Below are 19,841 nucleotides of genomic sequence, written 5' to 3'. Positions count from 1 at the left end.
TCAGGTCAAGGTGAAGTGGAAAGTGGATGAACAAAGGAGATGATGACGGCTAGAACTGTGCATTGTAAACATCATGAGGAAGGGAAGAGGGAGATGAGCACAAATTATCACCAAGGCGTCCTCTGATGAGGATTATAATGATCAAAAACACATCTCTTTTCCAAGTTCACCTGGGGGTCTTGCTTCGTTACAAAGACAGCAAGCGTAATGTGGACACACAGCAAAATCAATGAGCTCCTACGGACTCCTTCAGTAAAATAATTCACTTTACAGCCCAGCAAGAAAGAGCATGGGGAAAGAAGGCCACCTGGAACAAGGCTCACTCATGACTTTTCCTCACCTCGTCTCAACTGAATATTTCAAGACGTCAGGAAGATACTGAACTGAACAAACAGGAAAGGTCTGGAGGCCACCTCTGGAACTTACAGCTCAGCAATGCACAGTGACTGCAGCAAATACTAACGAGCAAGTCACCATTAACCATGAGATAATTAAAACCAACTCCAATTAGTACTCCACACAAGAGTAATGTATAAAACACTCAAGAAGTTACCTACCTTGGTCCTGGATAATGTTGAATTTTTTTAAAGCATTACAAAAAAGCCTATTATCTAACACAGAACTTTTCACACTTGTTGCTTCAGCATTTGATTGTTAACTATGCTGTACGCTGCTGTATGCAAACCTAGCATACAAAGTTCACATGGTCGTTGAAAGAAATTTTAGGTATCAAGCTTCTTAGTATTTTTCACTGATTTGTGGTAACGAACACAGAGAGTACACAAAAAATTATGTATATGAGCAAAATGAAATTTTGATTTGATTATTATTTATGGCCCTTGTCTATACTCTTGAGGAACAGTGGTTTTACTACTTACTTACTACTACTAGTTGAATTTTTTTTAGAGATTCATTTATTTATTTGAAAGTGAGAGTTACACAGAGAGAGAAGGAGAGGCAGAGAGAGAGGTTTTCCATCCACTAGTTCACTCCCCAGATGGCCACAAAGGCCAGAGCTGCACCGATCCAAAGCCAGGAGCCAGGAGCTTCTTTCAGGTCTCCCAGGTGGGTGTAGAGGGCCCAAGGACTTGGGCCATCTTCTACTGATTTCCCAGGCCATAGCAGAGAGCTGGATCAGAAGTAGAGCAGCAAGATCTCGAACCGGCACCCATATGGGATGCCAGGGCTTCAAGCCAGGGCATTAAAAAGCTGCACCACAGCGCCGGTCCCAGTTGACTTTTTTTTTAAGATTTATTTATGTGAGAGGCAGAGTTACAGAGAGAGAGAGGGAGAGACAGAGAAAGGTCTTCCACTCCCCAAATGGCCAGAACTGGGCTGATCCAAAGCCAAGATCCAGGAGCGTCTTCCAGGTCTCCCCCATGGGTGCAAGGGTCCACACACTGGGGCCATCCTTCACTGCTTTCCCAGGCACATTAGCAGGGAGCTGGATGGGAACTGGAGTAGCCAGGATGTGAACCAGTGCCCATATAGGAAGCCAGCACCACAGGCAGAGGCTTAGCCTATTATGCCACAGCGCCAGCCCCCTAGTTGAATTCGTCATTTAGTGAAGAGTAAAGAAATTAAAAGTATGTCATTGTAAAAATTTAAAGTGAGAAAAGAAGAAGAGTGGGAAGTATGAGTATGCTATTAAACCTGAAATATATTCCCTTTTTACAAACAAAAAATTTTTAAAAACCAACAAAATGCTATAACATGATGATTATTTAATTCTGCTAGTGACAATGATGGTCAAGAAAACCAAGGAGCAACACAGGAAGATGTTCATATTGTAATAGTGGATAACGCAGAAAGAGAATGCACAGAATTACAATAGTGGCTGTGTAATAAAAATAGGGACCTTTTATTCTCAAGCTTTTCATAAGAAATGTGTATTTAAAAGGTAAAAGAATGATTAGTTTCTCAATATATATATTTCTAAAAGTTTCTAAAAACATGAAGTTACTAAATTTGTAAGGAAATCCTTCTTAATATAACTGTGAAAACCTAATTAAAATTTCTTCAAATGTTATTCACTTTATTGGGAAGAAGGCAAAATGCCTGAAAACCCAATCCTGGCACCTCCCAATGGTTTCCATAATCAAATCCTTCCTTTTGGGAAACAGAAAGGTACAAATTATATGAGGAAAATATTTTCCTACTTTATACTCAGGCCAGGGATTCCTGACCTTCCTTGAAAAGAGAAAAACCGAGTGTGTCTACCATACAACCTCTGAAGAGCTGCTCATAATCATCCTAAACACTACACAATTCTCATCAGCCCCAGTGCTTGCGGTGCAGTCACCAGGAACCACGGAACCTGTGTGCGGAGCCACTGCACTTCAGGTTAGGTTCCTGTGACCATCTGTTCACAGCACGTTTCTCAGCAATCAATTCACAACCTTATTTCACACGCGTTTCCGCTTAAAGACAAGATAGTCAATACATATTGTTGATTCGCTAACATTCAATTCCCAGCCAACAGCACTGTAACTCATGCCTGAGCAAAGCTTACTGAACACCTGTATGTTTTTCATAAGGCCCATCTCGGACTTCTTACCCCTAGGAACGCTGTATAGAACATTATGCTTGGGACTCTACAAATCAGAAAAATACGGCTCTAACTAGACTAGGGAAAGGACACGTATTTACACTACGAGAGCTGAAGTAAGAAAGCAGCAGACTGCCTCATGTGCTCTCCACGGGGAACATGTGCATCAAACACTGAAATGCTCACCACTTCGCAGGCTTCCTTGAGTAACCCTGAACTGTGCTAAGTGCAAATCACTTTTGAAGTTACAAATAAATTTCAGCACACAGGCGAATTTCCAAATACAGAAATAGCAAATAATCAGGATAAGCTGTACCAAGAACACTAGGAGGGAAAAAAAATGCATATTAGGTTATAATACATTTCCTTAGTACTTCTAAAAACAGCCCTTAAAGATAACTAAGTATTTTACTACTACCTAGAGCAACATATCACTTCGAATCACAATATTGCTGTCAAGTTTGGACTACTGTCCCCTTTGTGGGTGGTGTAGTGGAGACCACCACAGTGTATCAATTCATGAAATAATCTATAAAAAATAAATAAATTTTCATGAGAAATTAGTAAATGATATGAATAGGCACTTCTCAAAAGAAATTCATATGGCCAAGAAATGTATGAAAACATGGATACCATTGTTAGCCATCAAGGAAATACAAATCAAAGCCATAACATTCACGTTAGCTTTTGTCAAAAAGGCAAGAAATAATAAATATTGTTGGTGGGAATGCAAATTATTACAGCCATTACAGAAAAAAGTATGAAGGTTCTTCCAAAAAACTAAAAAGAGATTTACCATATAACCATATAATCCAGCTATCTCACTTCCAGGTACATATACATCCAAAAGAAATCAAATCAGCCTATGAAAGAAATACCTGTTTTGCAATGTTCACTGCTGCACTATTTACAATAGCTAAGACATGGAAGCCAGCTAGATGTTCTTCAGTGAATGAATGCATACAGAAAATATGGTATACCTATGTAATGGAATATTATTCAACCATAGAAGAATTATACTTTGCAAAAAAATAGATGGAACTGGAGGATATCATGTTAACTTAAGTCAGACAAAGGAAGACAAATACCTCCTGTTTTCTCAAAGCTAAAAATGTCAATTTGAATGATAGTGACTACTGGACTCTGAAAGCTGGATAGGGAAACAGAGGGTACCAAAATACAGTTAGACAGCAGTCAGTTCTGTGTTCAACAGCACAGAGGGGTGGGTGCCTAGAGTTCACAATAACCTATTATATATTTTATAAATAAACAGAAGAATGGAGCACAAAGATAAAGTAATGACAACTCCAAAGATAAAGAAATGACAACTGATGTAAACATAAAAAAAGATAACTGATCAGTACACATTGTATACAATTATTGAATGATCATATTGTACCCCATAAATATGTACAAATATTAGGCATTAATCAAATCTCAATTGGTTGGGTACCTTCCACCCAAGTAGGAGACCCAGACTGGGCTTCTGGCTCCCAAATTTAGGCTGACCTAGCCTTGGCTGTTAGGGCCATTTGAGGAGTAAACCAGTGGATGGAAACTCAATCTGTCTGTCTGGTGCTCTGTCTCTCTGACTCTGAAATAAGTAAATATTTTTTTTTTAAATCTGAATTGTGTGAAGCACAGCAGAGTAAGAGCCTCATGGTTGATTTTTTTCTAGCTGTACATCAGCGAGGCACAAGAAAATAGCATCACAGTGCTCTACTCGAGATGCTTTGAAAATACGGCAGCTGTCAGCTACACCCACCCCATGAAATCAGGCACAGGCCTCAGAGCCGAGCTCTCACTGAGACACACTAGAAGGTAAAATGAAAGGAGTTTGAGGTGGGCCAGGGGAACAAACACTCTTGGAAATTTTAATCACCTGGCCATGGTGGACGGTTTTCCATTCTCAAGCTTACGGGAAGTGGCAACCCTACACAGTGACTGTTCTGAGTGGACGCAGAGACGGGATGCAAATCAATATGCACTTTGCTCGCACTTGGACCAGACTGCCTGTAAACTGCCACCACAGAGAGCACCTGCTTGGACGCTTCATCTTTTAAGCTTTGGCGAAAGTGAAACCCACTCTCCAGCAGGCCTGAAACAATGGGACTGGAGGGAAGTCGCTTTAGAAACAGTGCTCCTGCCCTATAAAGTGCTGGGCACGATGTTTGAAAATAAATTCCTACAAGAGTTCTACTGCCCCAGAGAGCAAACCCTCTCTGGGAGATAAGGCGTTTCAGCAAACACAGGTGGTATGTATTGAAACAGCCGGCACTTTGTTAAAATAAATTAAAATGGAGATTGGGCCTGAAGAATCCCTGAGCAGTCAAAGCCAGTTAGGCCCTGGAAGTGAATTCAACCTTGCCTGATTTGTAGACACAAACGAAACTTAACTTGAACCTTTTCTTATAACTGCCAGTTTTTAAACTTGGTTAATTAGGTAGAAATGGCTACTTAACTTATAATTATATAACTAGGACTACCAGTAGGACAGACCAATAAGGGTAGTATATAACTTTAATCACACAAGTGTTTTGTTGTTGTTTTATTTACACATTCACCCTATAAAAACACCTTCCACTTGTGCTCTCTCAGTACAGCCCTGGAGCCACTTATGGTTTGGAGCTGCCTAGTTCATGAGTCATTGTTCATTCAAATAAACTCTACAGTTTCACGGTGCAGGGGCCAGCACTGTGGTTCAGTGGGTTAAGGGACTGCTTGTGATACTGTCTTCCCATACTGGAATCCAGTCTCAGTCTCTCTCTCTTTCTCAGTCACTCACTCACTCTAGTTTTCAGATAGATGCTTTGATAAAGCATAGATATAATTAAAAAAAGATATTCTGCTTTGTATATACTCTAAATGTACAATAATGTAAAACTATGAGAAATATTTACAAAATAGTGATCCTATTACACATGTATTAAAATTTAAGGCATATGCATAAACCTGATAGTGAAATAAGCTATTTGATTTTATTTCTCTGGTCTCTAATTCTAAAGAGCTTTGAAGAATATACCACAGGCCTAATGGCAGTCCTCTGTTTTCAAACTGATAAAAAGTAATATTTTGTGGTTCTTTCAAATATGAATATAATCCTCCCTTTAAAATAGTAGTTTCTCTCTGTTTTCAAACTGATAGAAAGTAATATTTTGTGGTTCTTTCAAATATGAATTTAATCCTCCCTTTAAAATAGTAGTTTCTTAGTTATCTGGACAGAGCAGGACTACAAGTTACTGAGTCACATATACGCTCCATCAATTTCAAAACAAATGCACAGTAACACTGACTACCAGTGACTCTGTTCTTACACCTCCCATCTCTGCAGATGTGTGCTTATCTTACATCTACATTTTAGAAACTATGTAATAAATGCTCAAAAAAATCCACAAACTAAAGTTTTCATGTTCTTTGCAAATGTTTGTAAAGGTGATACTTAATACAATACTTGGGTATATTATGACAGAAGTTTAAAGATAAACTGGCTGATAAAGATATGAAAACATTCAAATCATGAGTTCCAAGGGAAAACAAGCAAACCACAATTAGCCACCAGCACTGACTTACCAGTTCCAAAAGTCAAGTTAAGTCAAAAGACGGTAAATACAAAAAAGCTCAAAAACAAATGGATGACATGAGAAATCAGGGAAGTAGCTGTCTGGGAAGAACAGTGAAGAAGCTGGGAACACACAGGGTGAAGCTTCCGGACACTGGTCATGGTCTATATCTTGATCTGGCTGCAGGTGATTTGGCTATCATCACTCTGAGATACTTCATCAAGCTGCACACTTGAAGTCTGCACACTGCTCTGTAACTTACTACCTTTTCACAAGGACACTGGCATGTGAAATCATCGCCTCTCCAAATTGGAAGCGTGGGTGTGAACTTACGCCATCAAGTCACCCTCTGAGTCAAGTAGTTACTACCACTTTACAAATGAAGGAACCAAGGCACACAAACTGAATGACCATACCCAATGTACCACAACCAATAAGGAGTAAAGACGGGACCGGAGCCCAGGCAGTCTGGCACCAGAGCCCCACTGACAACCCATTCCATTCTGAAAGGAGTCCTTGGAGCCCAGGAAGCTGTTAATTCCTGGACATTCATGGGGCTTTGAATACATGATTCTAAGCCAGGAAACACAAACACATCAGCCAAGGTGCCTTCACTTATTCCCATCAATTAGTATGGATTTTCAAAATCAAGCCTCCAGAGAAAAATAGATTTGCTTAATTTGGAGAACAGGGTTATGGATATTGTTCCAATTCCCGCCAACTGTCCTTAGCTTTTATTCACTTACTCAAGATGTTTAAGACAGCCCAGATGTTTTGTTGTATTCATTCTCTACACCTTCAGAATTCTAAGTTCAGAATTAGAAACCAGCTAAAGCACAACTTCAGAAAACAAGTCAAGAGTAACAATCTACAGAGTGTTTTTCCCTTAAATTTTTCAAATTCTCCACAGACTGTCAATAAAGCCTGCCCTATGTCCTATTTTGTACCATTTGTACTCCCTATGATGTGAAGACCAGTGGTGTTTAAACTTCTGTAAATCAAAATGATGCAGAGAAGATCGCATCTGTTCTACTACTGTTAGAACAAACTCCATTACTTTTCTCGCATTTCAAGCCCAGCTGGAAAATAAGAGAATTATAAAATACTTAATGTTACACTTCATATGAATCCAGTTTACTAAGTGAACTATTTTATGAGACTCTTCTTTTAGATACTTTGGTAGAGGAATTCAATTTCATATATAGTTCAAATAAGAAACACATCAGTTACGAAGACACTTGCGTTAGTTCCAAATCAAAGTTTACAGCCGGGCTAATAGGCTAAACAAATACAAGTTTCAGCTCTAGGGCTGACATTATGAATGGAAATGTGCGTCAGTGCTGAGCGTGTTTGTTAAGTGATGCTGTGTTTATTACTTGGTCAACAGAATTATCTCACACACATGACAAACAAGCAGTTGCTAGTATCAGTTAATGTGATTTAGGTTTTACAATGACAGCCCTTTTTGTAATTTTGAGTTTCAGTTTATTCAAGTGACTAATTTTAATCTAGCAAGCATATCGATCCAGCTGAAATAATTAGCTTTGGGGCTCCTGGGATCCTGTACTTCTGGGCAGGTGGACAGGTTTTTACTTGAAACAATTACTGCCAGGACTACAACTAGCTTCCTTGCAAAATCAAATCAATTCATCCACACTAGTTTTTAGACTGTTCTCAGAATTCTGTGAAACAAGGCCAGGATTGAAATACCCATTACATTTCCATGCTTTTAAACCAGTTTTCGAATTTCAAGATTTGGAAAATGTACTGAAATGAGCTATGCATTCATTTTCCTGATATAGCATGAGAAAAATAACTCCCACATACCTTTATCTACCCAACATGACAGCCAATCTCAAAAAAGTTTAAATACTCCAAGCACTTGAGAATGTTCCATAAGGTAATGTCAGAATTTTTTAAGAGGATTTTTTCCTTTAAGGTCCTGTAACTGACTTCTCACCCTTACCCCTGGTATATACACAAAATTAAAATATAAGATAAACCACTAGGAAAAGATATTTCAAAAGAAACTCTTTGATTGCCCTGGTAGATTTAATCCCTCAATGGCTCTCCATTATTAGTAACAGAATTTCAGTAGATAACAAAAGTTAAATATTTCACAGTTCACTGGGTGCTTTGTGGCTTAATGAGCTTGTGTCCTGTTCACGGTATTTACAGACTTCAACTGGTTTGGGAATCTCTGGGAAGAAAATGATTCTTCTCTTAGAAAGGAGTAGAAGGAAGGGAGAATCGAACTGGATAATGATTAGAGAGCCACTGATAACATTTCTACCTAACTAATGAAAACAAAGTGCTTGTATGAACAAACCAAGGTACCTTTATTTTTGATTATCCATAGCAGGGGAGTGAACCAGCAGATGGAGGATCTGGGGCCAGTGCTGTGGCACAGCAGGTTAAAGCCCTGGCCTGAAGCGCCGGCATCCCATATGGACGCCGATTCAAGTCCTGGCTACTCCTTTTCCAATCCAGCTCTCCGCTAATGGCCTGGGAAAGCAGTAGAAGATGGCTCAAGTCCTTGGGCCCCTGCACCCGCGTGGGAGACCTGGAAGAAGCTCCTGGCTCCTGACTTTGGATCGGCTCAGCTCCAGCCATTGCAGTCATCTGGGGAGTGAACCAGCGGATGGAAGACCTGTCTCTCTGTCTCTACCTCTCTAACTTTGTCTTTCAAACAAATAAAAATATATTTAAAAAATAAAAAAAGATGCAGGATCTGTTTCTGCCTCTTGAACAAAATGCAAATCACTAAATAATTAAAAAATAAATAAATAAAAAGTATGCAGAAGGAGGTGGAGATTATTATTTCTCAGTGGTACATGACCCCGTACTCCTATACTTTTTCAGTATTATGCTAATACTTGACCAGCTTTATGAAAACAATTTGCAGCTGGGTCCTCCCTAAGTTATGTAAGCACAAGGTTAATAATCAGCGTGAAGTAGTCAATGTTTCAGGTCAACCGATGTTCCATTAACTGGCATAGTCCATCTTTGTTATTTACTGCTACCTTCCCAGAGCTTGCTTGCTTTCTTTTTTTTTTTTTTAAGATTTATTTATTTATTTGAAAGTCAGAATTACACAGAGGATAAGAGGCAGAGAGAGAAAGAGGTCTTCCATCCGCTGGTTTACTCCCCAATTGGCCGCAACAGCTGGAGCTGTGCCGATCCAAAGCCAGGAGCCAGGAACTTCTTCCTGGTCTCCCACCGGGGTGCAGGAGCCTAAGGACTTGGGCCATCCTCTACTGCTTTCCAAGACCATAGCAGAGAGCTGGATCACAAGTGGAGCAACCAGGACTTGAATCAGTGCCCATATGGGATGCCGGCACTGCAGGAGGCGGCTTTTACTCGCTGCACCACAGCGCCAGCCCCTCCCAGGCTTTCTAAGCACAGTCTCCATAAGATCCTGGAGACTGGCTTATAAGCCTTTGGCAGAAAACAAGAGCTAGGCCATCATGGACTGCAATGGAAGATAAGGCAGAATCTGCGTCTTGGACTGCAAAGTCTCCATGTCAGCTGATTAACTTGATGGTTAGAATTTAGAACGTTACAGTTTCGCCACAAAGAAAAGGGTTACCTTAGGATCAGAGGTAAGCAACTTGAAGGCCTGATATACTTGGGCTTCCTTGACGCCACCACCAAGGTCCAGAAAGTTGGCTGGCTTCCCACCATTAAGGAAAATGATGTCACAAGTGGCCATGGCAAGCCCCGCACCATTGACTGTAAAATGCAAATGGTACAGAAGGTAAATACAGTGCCATGAAAGGGTCCATGGATTTTTTCCTTTCCCCATTCCTAGAGCAATAACTGCCGTCTTTGGAATTCTGCTCAACAAAGTAAATACACAGACTTTTCAGATAATCAAGAATCAGCTATGTTGCTAGGAGTTTCAGAAACTGAAAAAAAAAAGGGTGGAATTTTTTCATTTATTTGTTTGCTGAGGACATCCTCCTTTGAATGTGGCGTCCCTCTGAGACTAAACCACACAGGGCCCCAACTTCACCGTGTTCCAGACTTCTTACACTTAGTGCGACCATGAATGTTTACATAATGTTACTGGGAGAATGGAGAAAACCAGGGAAGAAATTACTGCACCAAAAACCAAAGTCCAATACCCCTGCTCCTCCTTCACATGAATATAAGGCCGATCCAGTCACTGAAACCAGAAACAAAACAGGCCAAGATTTTCGGAACTTTTCTTAAGAAACCAAGTAAAAAGTTTTAACATCAAAATTCTTGTTTTCTAGAGCCAAGTATTACTGATTTTTTGCCCTTCTTTTGCTTGTTATGCCTATTATATGAAATCACTTTCCTCTGCTTAGAAAGGTAAAAAACAAAAATCTCTGCAGAAACTCTCAAGGTCAAACACCTTCCACCGTTTTTGACCCCTGAATTCCCCTAGGCAAGCCTATGAACATTAACTAATTTAATTAAGCCTGGGACAACTCAAAGAAAAATGGTTGATACAGGATTTTAAAGCAATTTGAAAAATGTTCCTCTTGGCTTCTAAGGCTGCCACTTGGTCAAGTCATGCGCATCCTACAGAGGCTGCGAAGAATCGGTATTTAATTTGGTCTAAAAACACTATTACACTTTGGCCCTTTCTAAAAGCCCACAAGAATTGAGAGCCCATTAGCTTATCAGGATCAGAAGGTGTGAGTGCCAGCCTACACGACAGTTATTGCACCAATACACACCAAGAGCTTTTGGTATCACTTGTAATTGGAAGTCATTTTCTATTGTATCAAACAGCAAACTATTGGATGAGGGCTCTTCAGTTCTAAATATAACAGCACTGTTGGTTTAATGAGCTACAAATCTTATTTATTTTAATTCCATTAAGATTATGACTTCACTTTCCAACGCAATGCACTGGTTCAGCCAGAAACAGTCTTGTGGAATTAAGTTAGAAGTGTATAACTCTCAGCCCCATCAGCTGTGGACAATAACAGAAATTGTATTGCTTCTACAGGCCCATTCTGATCGCAGCTGAATAAGCCATTTTCACAAAGTTAGATGAGTATGGCAAAATCGATTGTTTTATTAATAAACTGGGATAATGGATTAAACCTTGATCATTTAGGTATCACAGAAACTGGGACTTTAGTAAAATGATTAAAGTATATGTCCCCTGCTACATCCTCTGAGAAAGCAATTCCAGACCAGTGCTTAGCATATGAATGCTGACTTAAGTTGCAAGGCTTCTAAATCTTACCAAACAGTTTAACTGAGATGGTTTCAACCAACAGTTCTCAGCCACAGGGATTTCCTCCCCAGACACATGGAAATAACTGGAGACATTTTTGGGGGTGGGGAAAGGGTCACAGCTGGTTTTTCACAGCTGGAGGCCAGAGAACCTGTTAAACATCTTGGGCAAAAAACCACCTCACCCCAGATTTCCAAAAGTGCCAGAGTTGGGAACCTCCACTTGAAACCAGTGATGAGCGGTTAAAATGAACTCTGAGAATAAACTCTGGATTGCTTCCTAAGACGTTTATAGCAGCAAAAAAAAAAGGGGGGGGGTATGCTTACTTGATTAGTAAATAACACTTCAGAAATGAAAATCCACAAAGTGTTCTTTTGATAGAACTGCTTCTTACCAAAGCAGGCAATGTTCCCGTCCAGTCCGATGTATTTTAGATCATATCTGGCAGCTTCATTTTCAATGGGCTCATTTTCTGATTTGTCATCCATAGCAAAGATGTCCTTCTGTCGGAATTCCGCGTTGTCGTCAAAGTTTATCTTGGCATCAAAACAGACAACTAAATAAAGCAGAAAGGAACATACCAGAATATTTTTAGGGGATCCATAAATTAAGTTCTCTAGGCTGGAGAGCACAGGAGAAACACAAAGCTGATGTTGTCACATTTTTCCCATGCTACAGGTAGGAGAGGCTGTTGTGGTTTTCTTGCCTTTAAGCTTTGAAGCTACGAAGACAGACAGGATGTGGTACCTGTTCTAAAGCAATGTTCTTACATTCTAGCAAACAGCACAGTAATATCTAACTTTTAGTCTATTCCCAATAAAACAACAAAGCTTGCAACTGCACATTCAAAGCCACAGGCCAGCACACTTAGACAGTTCTGACTTGCTGTTTTTACTATATTTGCTATTTTTAATATTTAACTGCTGATTATTGGCTTTCCCTTCTGTGCATAGGAACTGACAACAATACTAATCCTTTTGTCTTCCCTTGGCTTCCATCTGATAAGGCAAAATGAAATTGTTATTGAGTCAGTGTCTTCTCTAACATTTCCAAACACTTAGCAGAAAGAATGCTGGCCAGAAGTAAGAGTTTTTAAATCTGACCCTTAACTATGTAATCGATTTTTTTTTTTTTAGAAGAATTGTATGGGGCCAGAGTTGGTGGTGCAGGTCAAGCCTTGGCCAGCAATGTTGGCATCCCCTATGGATGCCAGTTCCAGACCCAGCTACTCCACTTCTGATCCAGCTCCCTGCTAATGTCCCTGGGAAAGCAGCAAAAGATGGTCCAAGTGGTTAGGCCTCTGCACCCACATGAGAGACCCGGAAGCAGCTCCGTGTTGCTTGCTATATGGGGACTGAAGCAGTGAGTGGAAGCTCTCCCTCCCTCTCTTTCTAACTCTGCCTTTCAAAAAAAAAAAAAAAAAAAAAAGAAATTGTACATATTTGATGTATACAATGTTTATACAGACACACATGCGCATGTTAAATGATTACTACAGTGAACTATCTCACTACATATATTTTTTCTAATAACTCAAAGTCTATACTTTTAGCAATCTTCAGTACCTATTACTCAACTCTGGAATCTTAGTAACTTTTGTCCTTCCCTAGGCCTTTGTTTTCTTATTTGAAAAAACCATGAGTAACAACTCCTACCACACTGAGGTCTGCTAAAACAAGGGTTACACCCTTGATTTGTGCAGAACCACCTTAGGACACTTCTGATTCCAGTAACAAAACACTGTGCGATCAAGATGCGTCAGACACAATGTGAGGATGCCAGGCATTCTCAGCACTGCTGTCTCCACCCTGTGGTGTCAACAGTAGAAATCCATCTTTATCCACCAAGTGTCCTGGGCACTGCAAAATCCATTCTGTAACAGAGACAGCCCACAAAGCACTTCCCTCGGTTTACAAGATATCATCTACATGTACAATCGGAGAGAGATCGCAGTGAGGAGGCTGGCCTGCCAGATACCTGTTTTCCAAACCCTTTTATATCTCTCCTCTAGAGCAGAAATTCATTGTGTATGACACCCGTTCATCACATCGTCCTTTAACTTAATTTTGGACACTGACAGGAAGGAAGCATGGATCAAGAATTTATAGTTACTGCCCACTCTCCTCCTGTATTGCTGACCAGCAACTAACTCTTGAAAGAGGCACAGCCAGCAGCTGGTGCTATGGCCCAATGTGTAAAGCCACTGCCTATTACGCCACACCCCACAAAGCTTTGGTTCCTGTTCTGGCTGCCCTGATCCATTTTCTTAGTAATGTGCCCAGCAAAACAGCAGAGAATGGGCCAAGTGCTTAGGCCCCTGTCACAGCTCCAGCTGTCAGAGCCACTTAGGAATTGGATCAGTGGATGAAGATCTCTCTTTTCTCTCTCTCTTTCTCTCTCTTTCCCCATCCCCCCGTCTCTGTAACTATGCCTTTCAAATAAATATAAAAATCATTAAGAAAAAAAATTTTAAGGCCGGCGCCGCGGCTCACTAGGCTAATCCTCCGCCTAGCGGCGCCGGCACACCGGGTTCTAGTCCCGGTCGGGGCACCGGATTCTGTCCCGGTTGCCCCTCTTCCAGGCCAGCCCTCTGCTGTGGCCCGGGAGTGCAGTGGAGGATGGCCCAGGTGCTTGGGCCCTGCACCCCATGGGAGACCAGGAAAAGCACCTGGCTCCTGGCTCCTGCCATCGGATCAGCGCGGTGCGCCGGCCGCAGCGCGCTGGCCGCGGCGGCCATTGGAGGGTGAACCAACGGCAAAGGAAGACCTTTCTCTCTGTCTCTCTCTCTCTCACTGTCCACTCTGCCTGTCCAAAAAAAAAAAAAAAAAAAAAAAAAAAAAAAAAAAAAAAAAAATTTTAAAAAGAGGCACGGCCAGCTGTGTATATCTAGCTGAAAATCAAGTGCACGGTCGGCAAAATTCACTTGCTTCCTATGAAAAGAAAACATTTGACGTTACAGCACCCTAGGGTTGCAGATGCTAGGTGCAGGTTTTTCCCAAGAGTCAACCTACAATAACTTTAAAGCACTCTGATGCATATCTGTGTAGAACTGGTATATTCACATCTCCGAACACTTGACATAAATGCAAATCAAGACCACACATTACCTAAAGTAGCACTGACTGACAAGAGGGAATCTTGCAGGGAAGTTAATGTCTGCCTGAGTCCTTAGTCCTGCCACAAAATATCCAACCACTTTGCCCACACACTGTGAATATATGGAGTAAATGAGTAATTACTTTCCAAAGTTCTGAAATCTTAATGATGGAATCCTACAACTACTTAAGGAATTGGCCAATGTTCTCTGTTTCATGCTAGGGCACTTTCCCAGTAGTTAACGACCAGCATAATAATCAATGAAAAAGCAACTGTATTCTTGGCTTTCCAATGGACTTATAAATACATTCTAATTAATTTATTAGTAATTTTAGCTCCTACATTATTCACTGGCAAGACAACTTGCAACTGACACCTTCAAGATGAATGGGCAAAGGCTATCAAATTGACTTCCTAAATGAAGAGTTTCAAATAAAAAAATCTTTGGTCAAGATCAATAAACCAGTAAATCAAAATAGTTCCAACCTGATCTTTGCCCCTTACAAAGAGTATGGTTACAAGCTTTTGAGAGCGATCATAATTAATGCATATATATGCAAAGTTCGGAAGGCAGTCCCAAGTAAATGCCTGTAAAGCCAGATTTTCAAAAGAGGTTTTCCTGTGATATGACAGACATGCCACATACAGAAATGAGTGCACAGTTTGGGGACCACAGAGGCTGAAGATGGTGACCATGGGATAAAACGGCGTGTGTCCTGGGGCTGGCATCATGGTACAGTGAGTTAAGCTGCCACCTGTGATGCCAGCATCCCACATGAGCAGCTGGCTGGAGCTCTGGCTGCAGCCACTTGGGGAGTGAGCCAGCAGATGGAAGATCTCTGTCTCTCCTTTTCTCCCAAATACTGGGCCGTATGCTTTGCTTTGAACTCCGTCACTCAGGCAGATTCTGGCATCAGGAACAACTGGGTAGAGAATACAATGCGGGCACTTCCTAGCCAGCTAGGCGTGGGCACATCATCTCTCTTAAGCCCAGCGGCATTGTCTACGAAATGAAGATCAGAGTACTGTCTACTACCTGGTATTGCTGGAAAGAGGGACAACATGCAAAGCACTCAGTCTAGGACAGCAGGCATTCGTGAGCAGTATTATCATCACCACCATCCTCCTCACGTACCGTGCTCTTGTGACAGAGTTTCCCGTTACTGCAGCTCAGGTTATACAACTCTCCTTTCTTACCGTCACAAAAAATTACCTGTACTTTGTCCCTTATCCTTAAAATCCTAGACTTGTATCTGGAGTACATCTAAACAACTGTCTTCCTGGAGGTTACAAAAGTACCAGTAACCTGTGATTTTCAGTAAAAAGCCGCCTTCACAGTCCTTAAGAATTTTCCCAAAGGAAGGATTTTAATGGCTGGCATTTTTAGGCATCATGAATGACAGAGGAGATTTCTGGCTGAGGGAAGAGGGTAAAAGAGAGGTATCTGGTGACGCTCAAGTCACATCACACCTTTGCATAGGCAGAGCAGCTGAAGACTGGTAGGCTGATGCTCAAAGCCAAGTGTGAGACCTACAGTCCCAAACCCGCCCACACCTGGTTGTGTAAACGCAGCTTTGCTCAGGTAAAGTCATGTCGCTTCACTCACATATTGTCAGTGACTATTTCCCAAGGCAACAGCAGAGGTGAGTACTTAGAGCAGACTGTGATGCCTGCATATCCCATAATATTTACTAACTGGCCATTTAGAGGAAAAGTCTGCCAATCCCTATCAAGTTACCATTCTTACCACATTTGTGTCCTTACAGGTATCATCACATCTTTTCAAACCAAGGAAGAAACATAGGAAAGGTGCATTCTACTAGCATGAAAATTAAAAAAATAAATAAATAAATAACAAACCAAACAAAAACCTGCAGCTAAACAACAGTAGATTAATCCTAGAATACTGTTTGGCTCTTATATGCTTTATTTAACCCCATAAGATCCTTCCGAATGCACTGCTAGAGCCAATGTGCTAAAAAGAGGTTGATGGTGATGTCAACAGCAGGGCAATAAAATACACTTGGCTGCTCAAACCTTACCATTCCCATTTTAAAAAACAACAAACTACAGAAAAATGTATTTTTGGAGGTACTGCGCTTGGCTCAGACATTCAGATTTTCAATGTCACATTAATGAAACTTCAATTCCATAGAAAATTCATCTTGAACAAAGGCCATTCCATGTAGAACGTTGGTGGAAAAAAACACATACCTATTAATATTTATAAAACAATTTTCACCATCAAAAGCACATTGTTACATGCTTGATAGATTATACAAATGAATTTTCCTTCTGAACAAATATCAAAGCGAGCTGTGGTACTTATACTCACAGGGTGTTTGTGCTGTTTTGTTTAGTGGTGGGAGATTCTGGAGGCTGCTAATTCAACAGCCTCGATGGAGGACATGACTGGCAGTTGCAGGCCTCTGACCCCAAGTTTTAAACGAAGAATGTGCCACAGAATTAAACAAAAGGAAAGTGCATTTCAGAAGGGGAGACTTACACATAAAGGAAACATAAAAATAGCAGGAAATAAGACTGTCATAATTAGTTTGAAAAATAATCTGTCTTCAAGCAACAAAGTGCATTTGATTGGTGATAAATAACCATAATGCACTATTGAAACATGCCTTGCCAAGATGGCCTTTAAAATGCTGATGCTTGAAAATTAGTCCGCTTTCCATTAAATATTGATGTTCCAGGAGTTGTACGCATTTTAGAACTTTTCTTTAGTTGCTGTGAAAAAACAGACAGGGGGCAGATGGGGGGATGGAGGTAGAGAACTGAAAACGTTCTTGAAGATAAAGTCTCGTGTATAAAGAGAGAAACAGAGCAACACCCACCAGCACTGGGCACTTGCCAGTGTGGCAATTTAGGGAAATCAATCTGAAGAAAGAAAGGCACTTTAAGTGTCATTTAACTTGGGATCAGCCAGACATAATTCTCAAAGAATCTTGGTCAGACAGTCTCTGCTTCAAACTGAGTCACTTGGCCTTTAGCTCTGCGAATGGACTCGGGCTCCAACTGCTAAAGTTACCCGACATGAGGAATTTTTAGTCTTTGGGCTCCGGACACGTGGGGTGAGCTGAGAGCATTCTGTGTTGTCTATGCTGCACATAGTAAGACAGTCAGCATTCCTGGTCTCTACTGACAATCAACAATACCCCTAGAGATTGCCAAATGTCTCAGGGGAGGGAGGAATGCCTGTTTTTCTCATCTAGAACCTCTTGCTTCAAACATAAAAAGGGGTCTGTGTACATGCAGAGCTGACTAAAGGTGAGAGGATACAAAATGTGACATAAAAATGTTACAGTGTCTCCCAAAACCAACAGATGTGTGGTAGGGAGATAGATCAACAAATAACTAATGATAAAACAGTGCTTCTTACTTGGCCAAAGGTTTAATGAATTAATTTAGAACTGCAGACAATCAAGAAAACAACAGTTAAGTTCTCTGATTATTTAAGCAACAGTTGATTTTTGTTTCAAGAGAGACTGAGTCATTCTGGTAGACCCATTTTGACTCAGTTTCCCTTGCTGGAAGGAGGACAAACAGCCACCTTTGCTGCCAGCTACAGAAAGCCTGGCTGAGGAAGGCGCTAATTCACAGTAGAGAATCCTGATTCTCTCCAGGTCTAAAGCAAATCCACACTTCCTTTATTTATTCTCGATTTTCAAAATCTGAAAGCTAGAAAGAGCTCTACTCTACATAGACTCGCAGGAAAAAAAGTGATCTTTCATCCACTGGTTCACTCCCAAATGCCCTCAACGGCCCCAGTTGGGCTGGGCCAAAGGCAAGAGCCAGGAACTCCACTCAGGTCTTCCACCTGGGTGGCAGGAACCCAATCACCTGAGCAGTCACTGCTGCCTCTCAGGAGGCATTAACAGGAAGCTGGAATTAGCAGCAGAGCTAGCACTCACATACGGGCACCGCAACATGGGATACGGATGTCTTAAGTGGTCTCCACCATACAGCAAATGCTCCCTCTCAGTACACACTGTACATGGCCCAGTTACACGAGCAAAATTAGATTCTCTCATCCTCAGAGACTTTCTAACAAAAACTAAGCTGACATAGGCTTCTCTCACTAGTAACCCTCAGGAGCCTGGGTAAGAGTCACTAAACTACATCACAGTCAGAAGGGGCAAATTAGACTCCTTGAATCAGGTTGTTCATCACATGGAAAACTAGTTCCAAGACTTCAATTCTTTCTTCACGTGAAGAATACTCCAGGGGGACAACACTGTGGTGTAGCAGGTAAAGCTGTTGCCTGCAGTGCTGGCATCCCATATGAGCGCCAGTTTGAGCCCCGGCTGCTCCACTGCCGATCCAGTTCACTGCTATGGCCTGGGAAAGCAGGAGAAGATGGCCCTAGTCCTTAGACCCCTATACTCACGTGGGAGACCCAGAGGAAGCTTCTGGTTCCTAGCTTTGGACTGGCCCAGCTCCAGCCATATGGCCATATGGGGAGTGAACCAGCGGATAGAGACCTCTCTTTCTCTCTCTGTCTCTCTCTGCTTCTCTATAACTCTGCCTTTCAAATAAAAAGAAATCCTTATATAATTTATTAAAAAAGTAATATTCCAGGCATATTTAGCAGCTTAGATATTCACAAAGCTATTGCTCTTCTTCAACTGACATTGCCAGTAGTACAAATTTGGACGGTGCTTCCCTGGCTCCTGGCTTTGGATCGGCGTAGCTCTGGCCACAGCGGGCATTTGCGGGGTGAACCAACAGAAGGAAGACCTTTCTCTCTGTCTCTCTCTCTCACTAACTCTATCTGTCAAATAAAAAAAAAAAATTTGGACGGTGCTTCATAAAGTTCATAGAAAATAAGATTAAAAGACACCATACGGGCACAGGTTTATATCCTGGCTGTTCCACTTCTGGTCCGCTCCCTGATAATGGCCTGGGAGAGCAGTGGAAAATGATCCAAGTACTTGGCCCCCTGCATCCATGTGGGAGACCTGGATGAAGCTCCTGACCTCAGCCTGGCTCCTCCCTGGCCACTGCAGCCATCTGGGAAGTGAACCAGTAGATGGAACATCTCTGTCGTCTGTCTGTCTCTCTCTCTCTAACTCTGCCTTTAAATAAACAATAAAGCTTACTAAAAAAAATTTCTGAAGATCTCTCACATGTATGGATTTCAGTTTTCTGCACCAAAATAAACATCTTTTAATTTTAATATACATGAATATTTTTAAATATACCTGTATTAGCAATAACTTGGATTTTTTTTTTAAATGTTCCTCATTTAACAACAGAACACTGAAGAAATTCTCCTACAAAGAAAAGGTGTAATAAACCGGTTTAAAGTAAAAATATTTGTTGTGATGCTGAGTTCCCTAAACATAAAAAATACGAGAATTATTATTGAAGTTTCAATGTGAAAGTTCACACGTGAGATCTTCTGTCA

General features: G+C 41.1%; 1 protein-coding gene across 4 annotated transcripts in view; it reads right to left on the bottom strand.

Moving 5' to 3' along the window:
- Window positions 1–19,841, bottom strand: part of SUCLG2 (succinate-CoA ligase GDP-forming subunit beta) — a 295,805-nt gene that overhangs the window by 106,357 nt on the left and 169,607 nt on the right. For all 4 annotated transcript variants that reach the window (XM_002713297.6, XM_089305440.1, XM_089305438.1 and 1 more), the window contains 2 exons: window positions 11,721–11,882; window positions 9,698–9,840 (listed from right to left, as the gene is read on the bottom strand). In XM_002713297.6, coding sequence (XP_002713343.1) covers window positions 9,698–9,840; window positions 11,721–11,882 — 305 coding nt within the window. The remainder of the gene's footprint in view (window positions 1–9,697; window positions 9,841–11,720; window positions 11,883–19,841) is intronic.

Source organism: Oryctolagus cuniculus, chromosome 10 (genome assembly GCF_051225735.1).
Source record: "Oryctolagus cuniculus isolate XC-2025 breed Fujian yellow rabbit chromosome 10, ASM5122573v1, whole genome shotgun sequence".
NCBI lineage: Eukaryota > Metazoa > Chordata > Mammalia > Lagomorpha > Leporidae > Oryctolagus > Oryctolagus cuniculus.
This window is presented reverse-complemented; position numbering and strand designations above follow the sequence as displayed.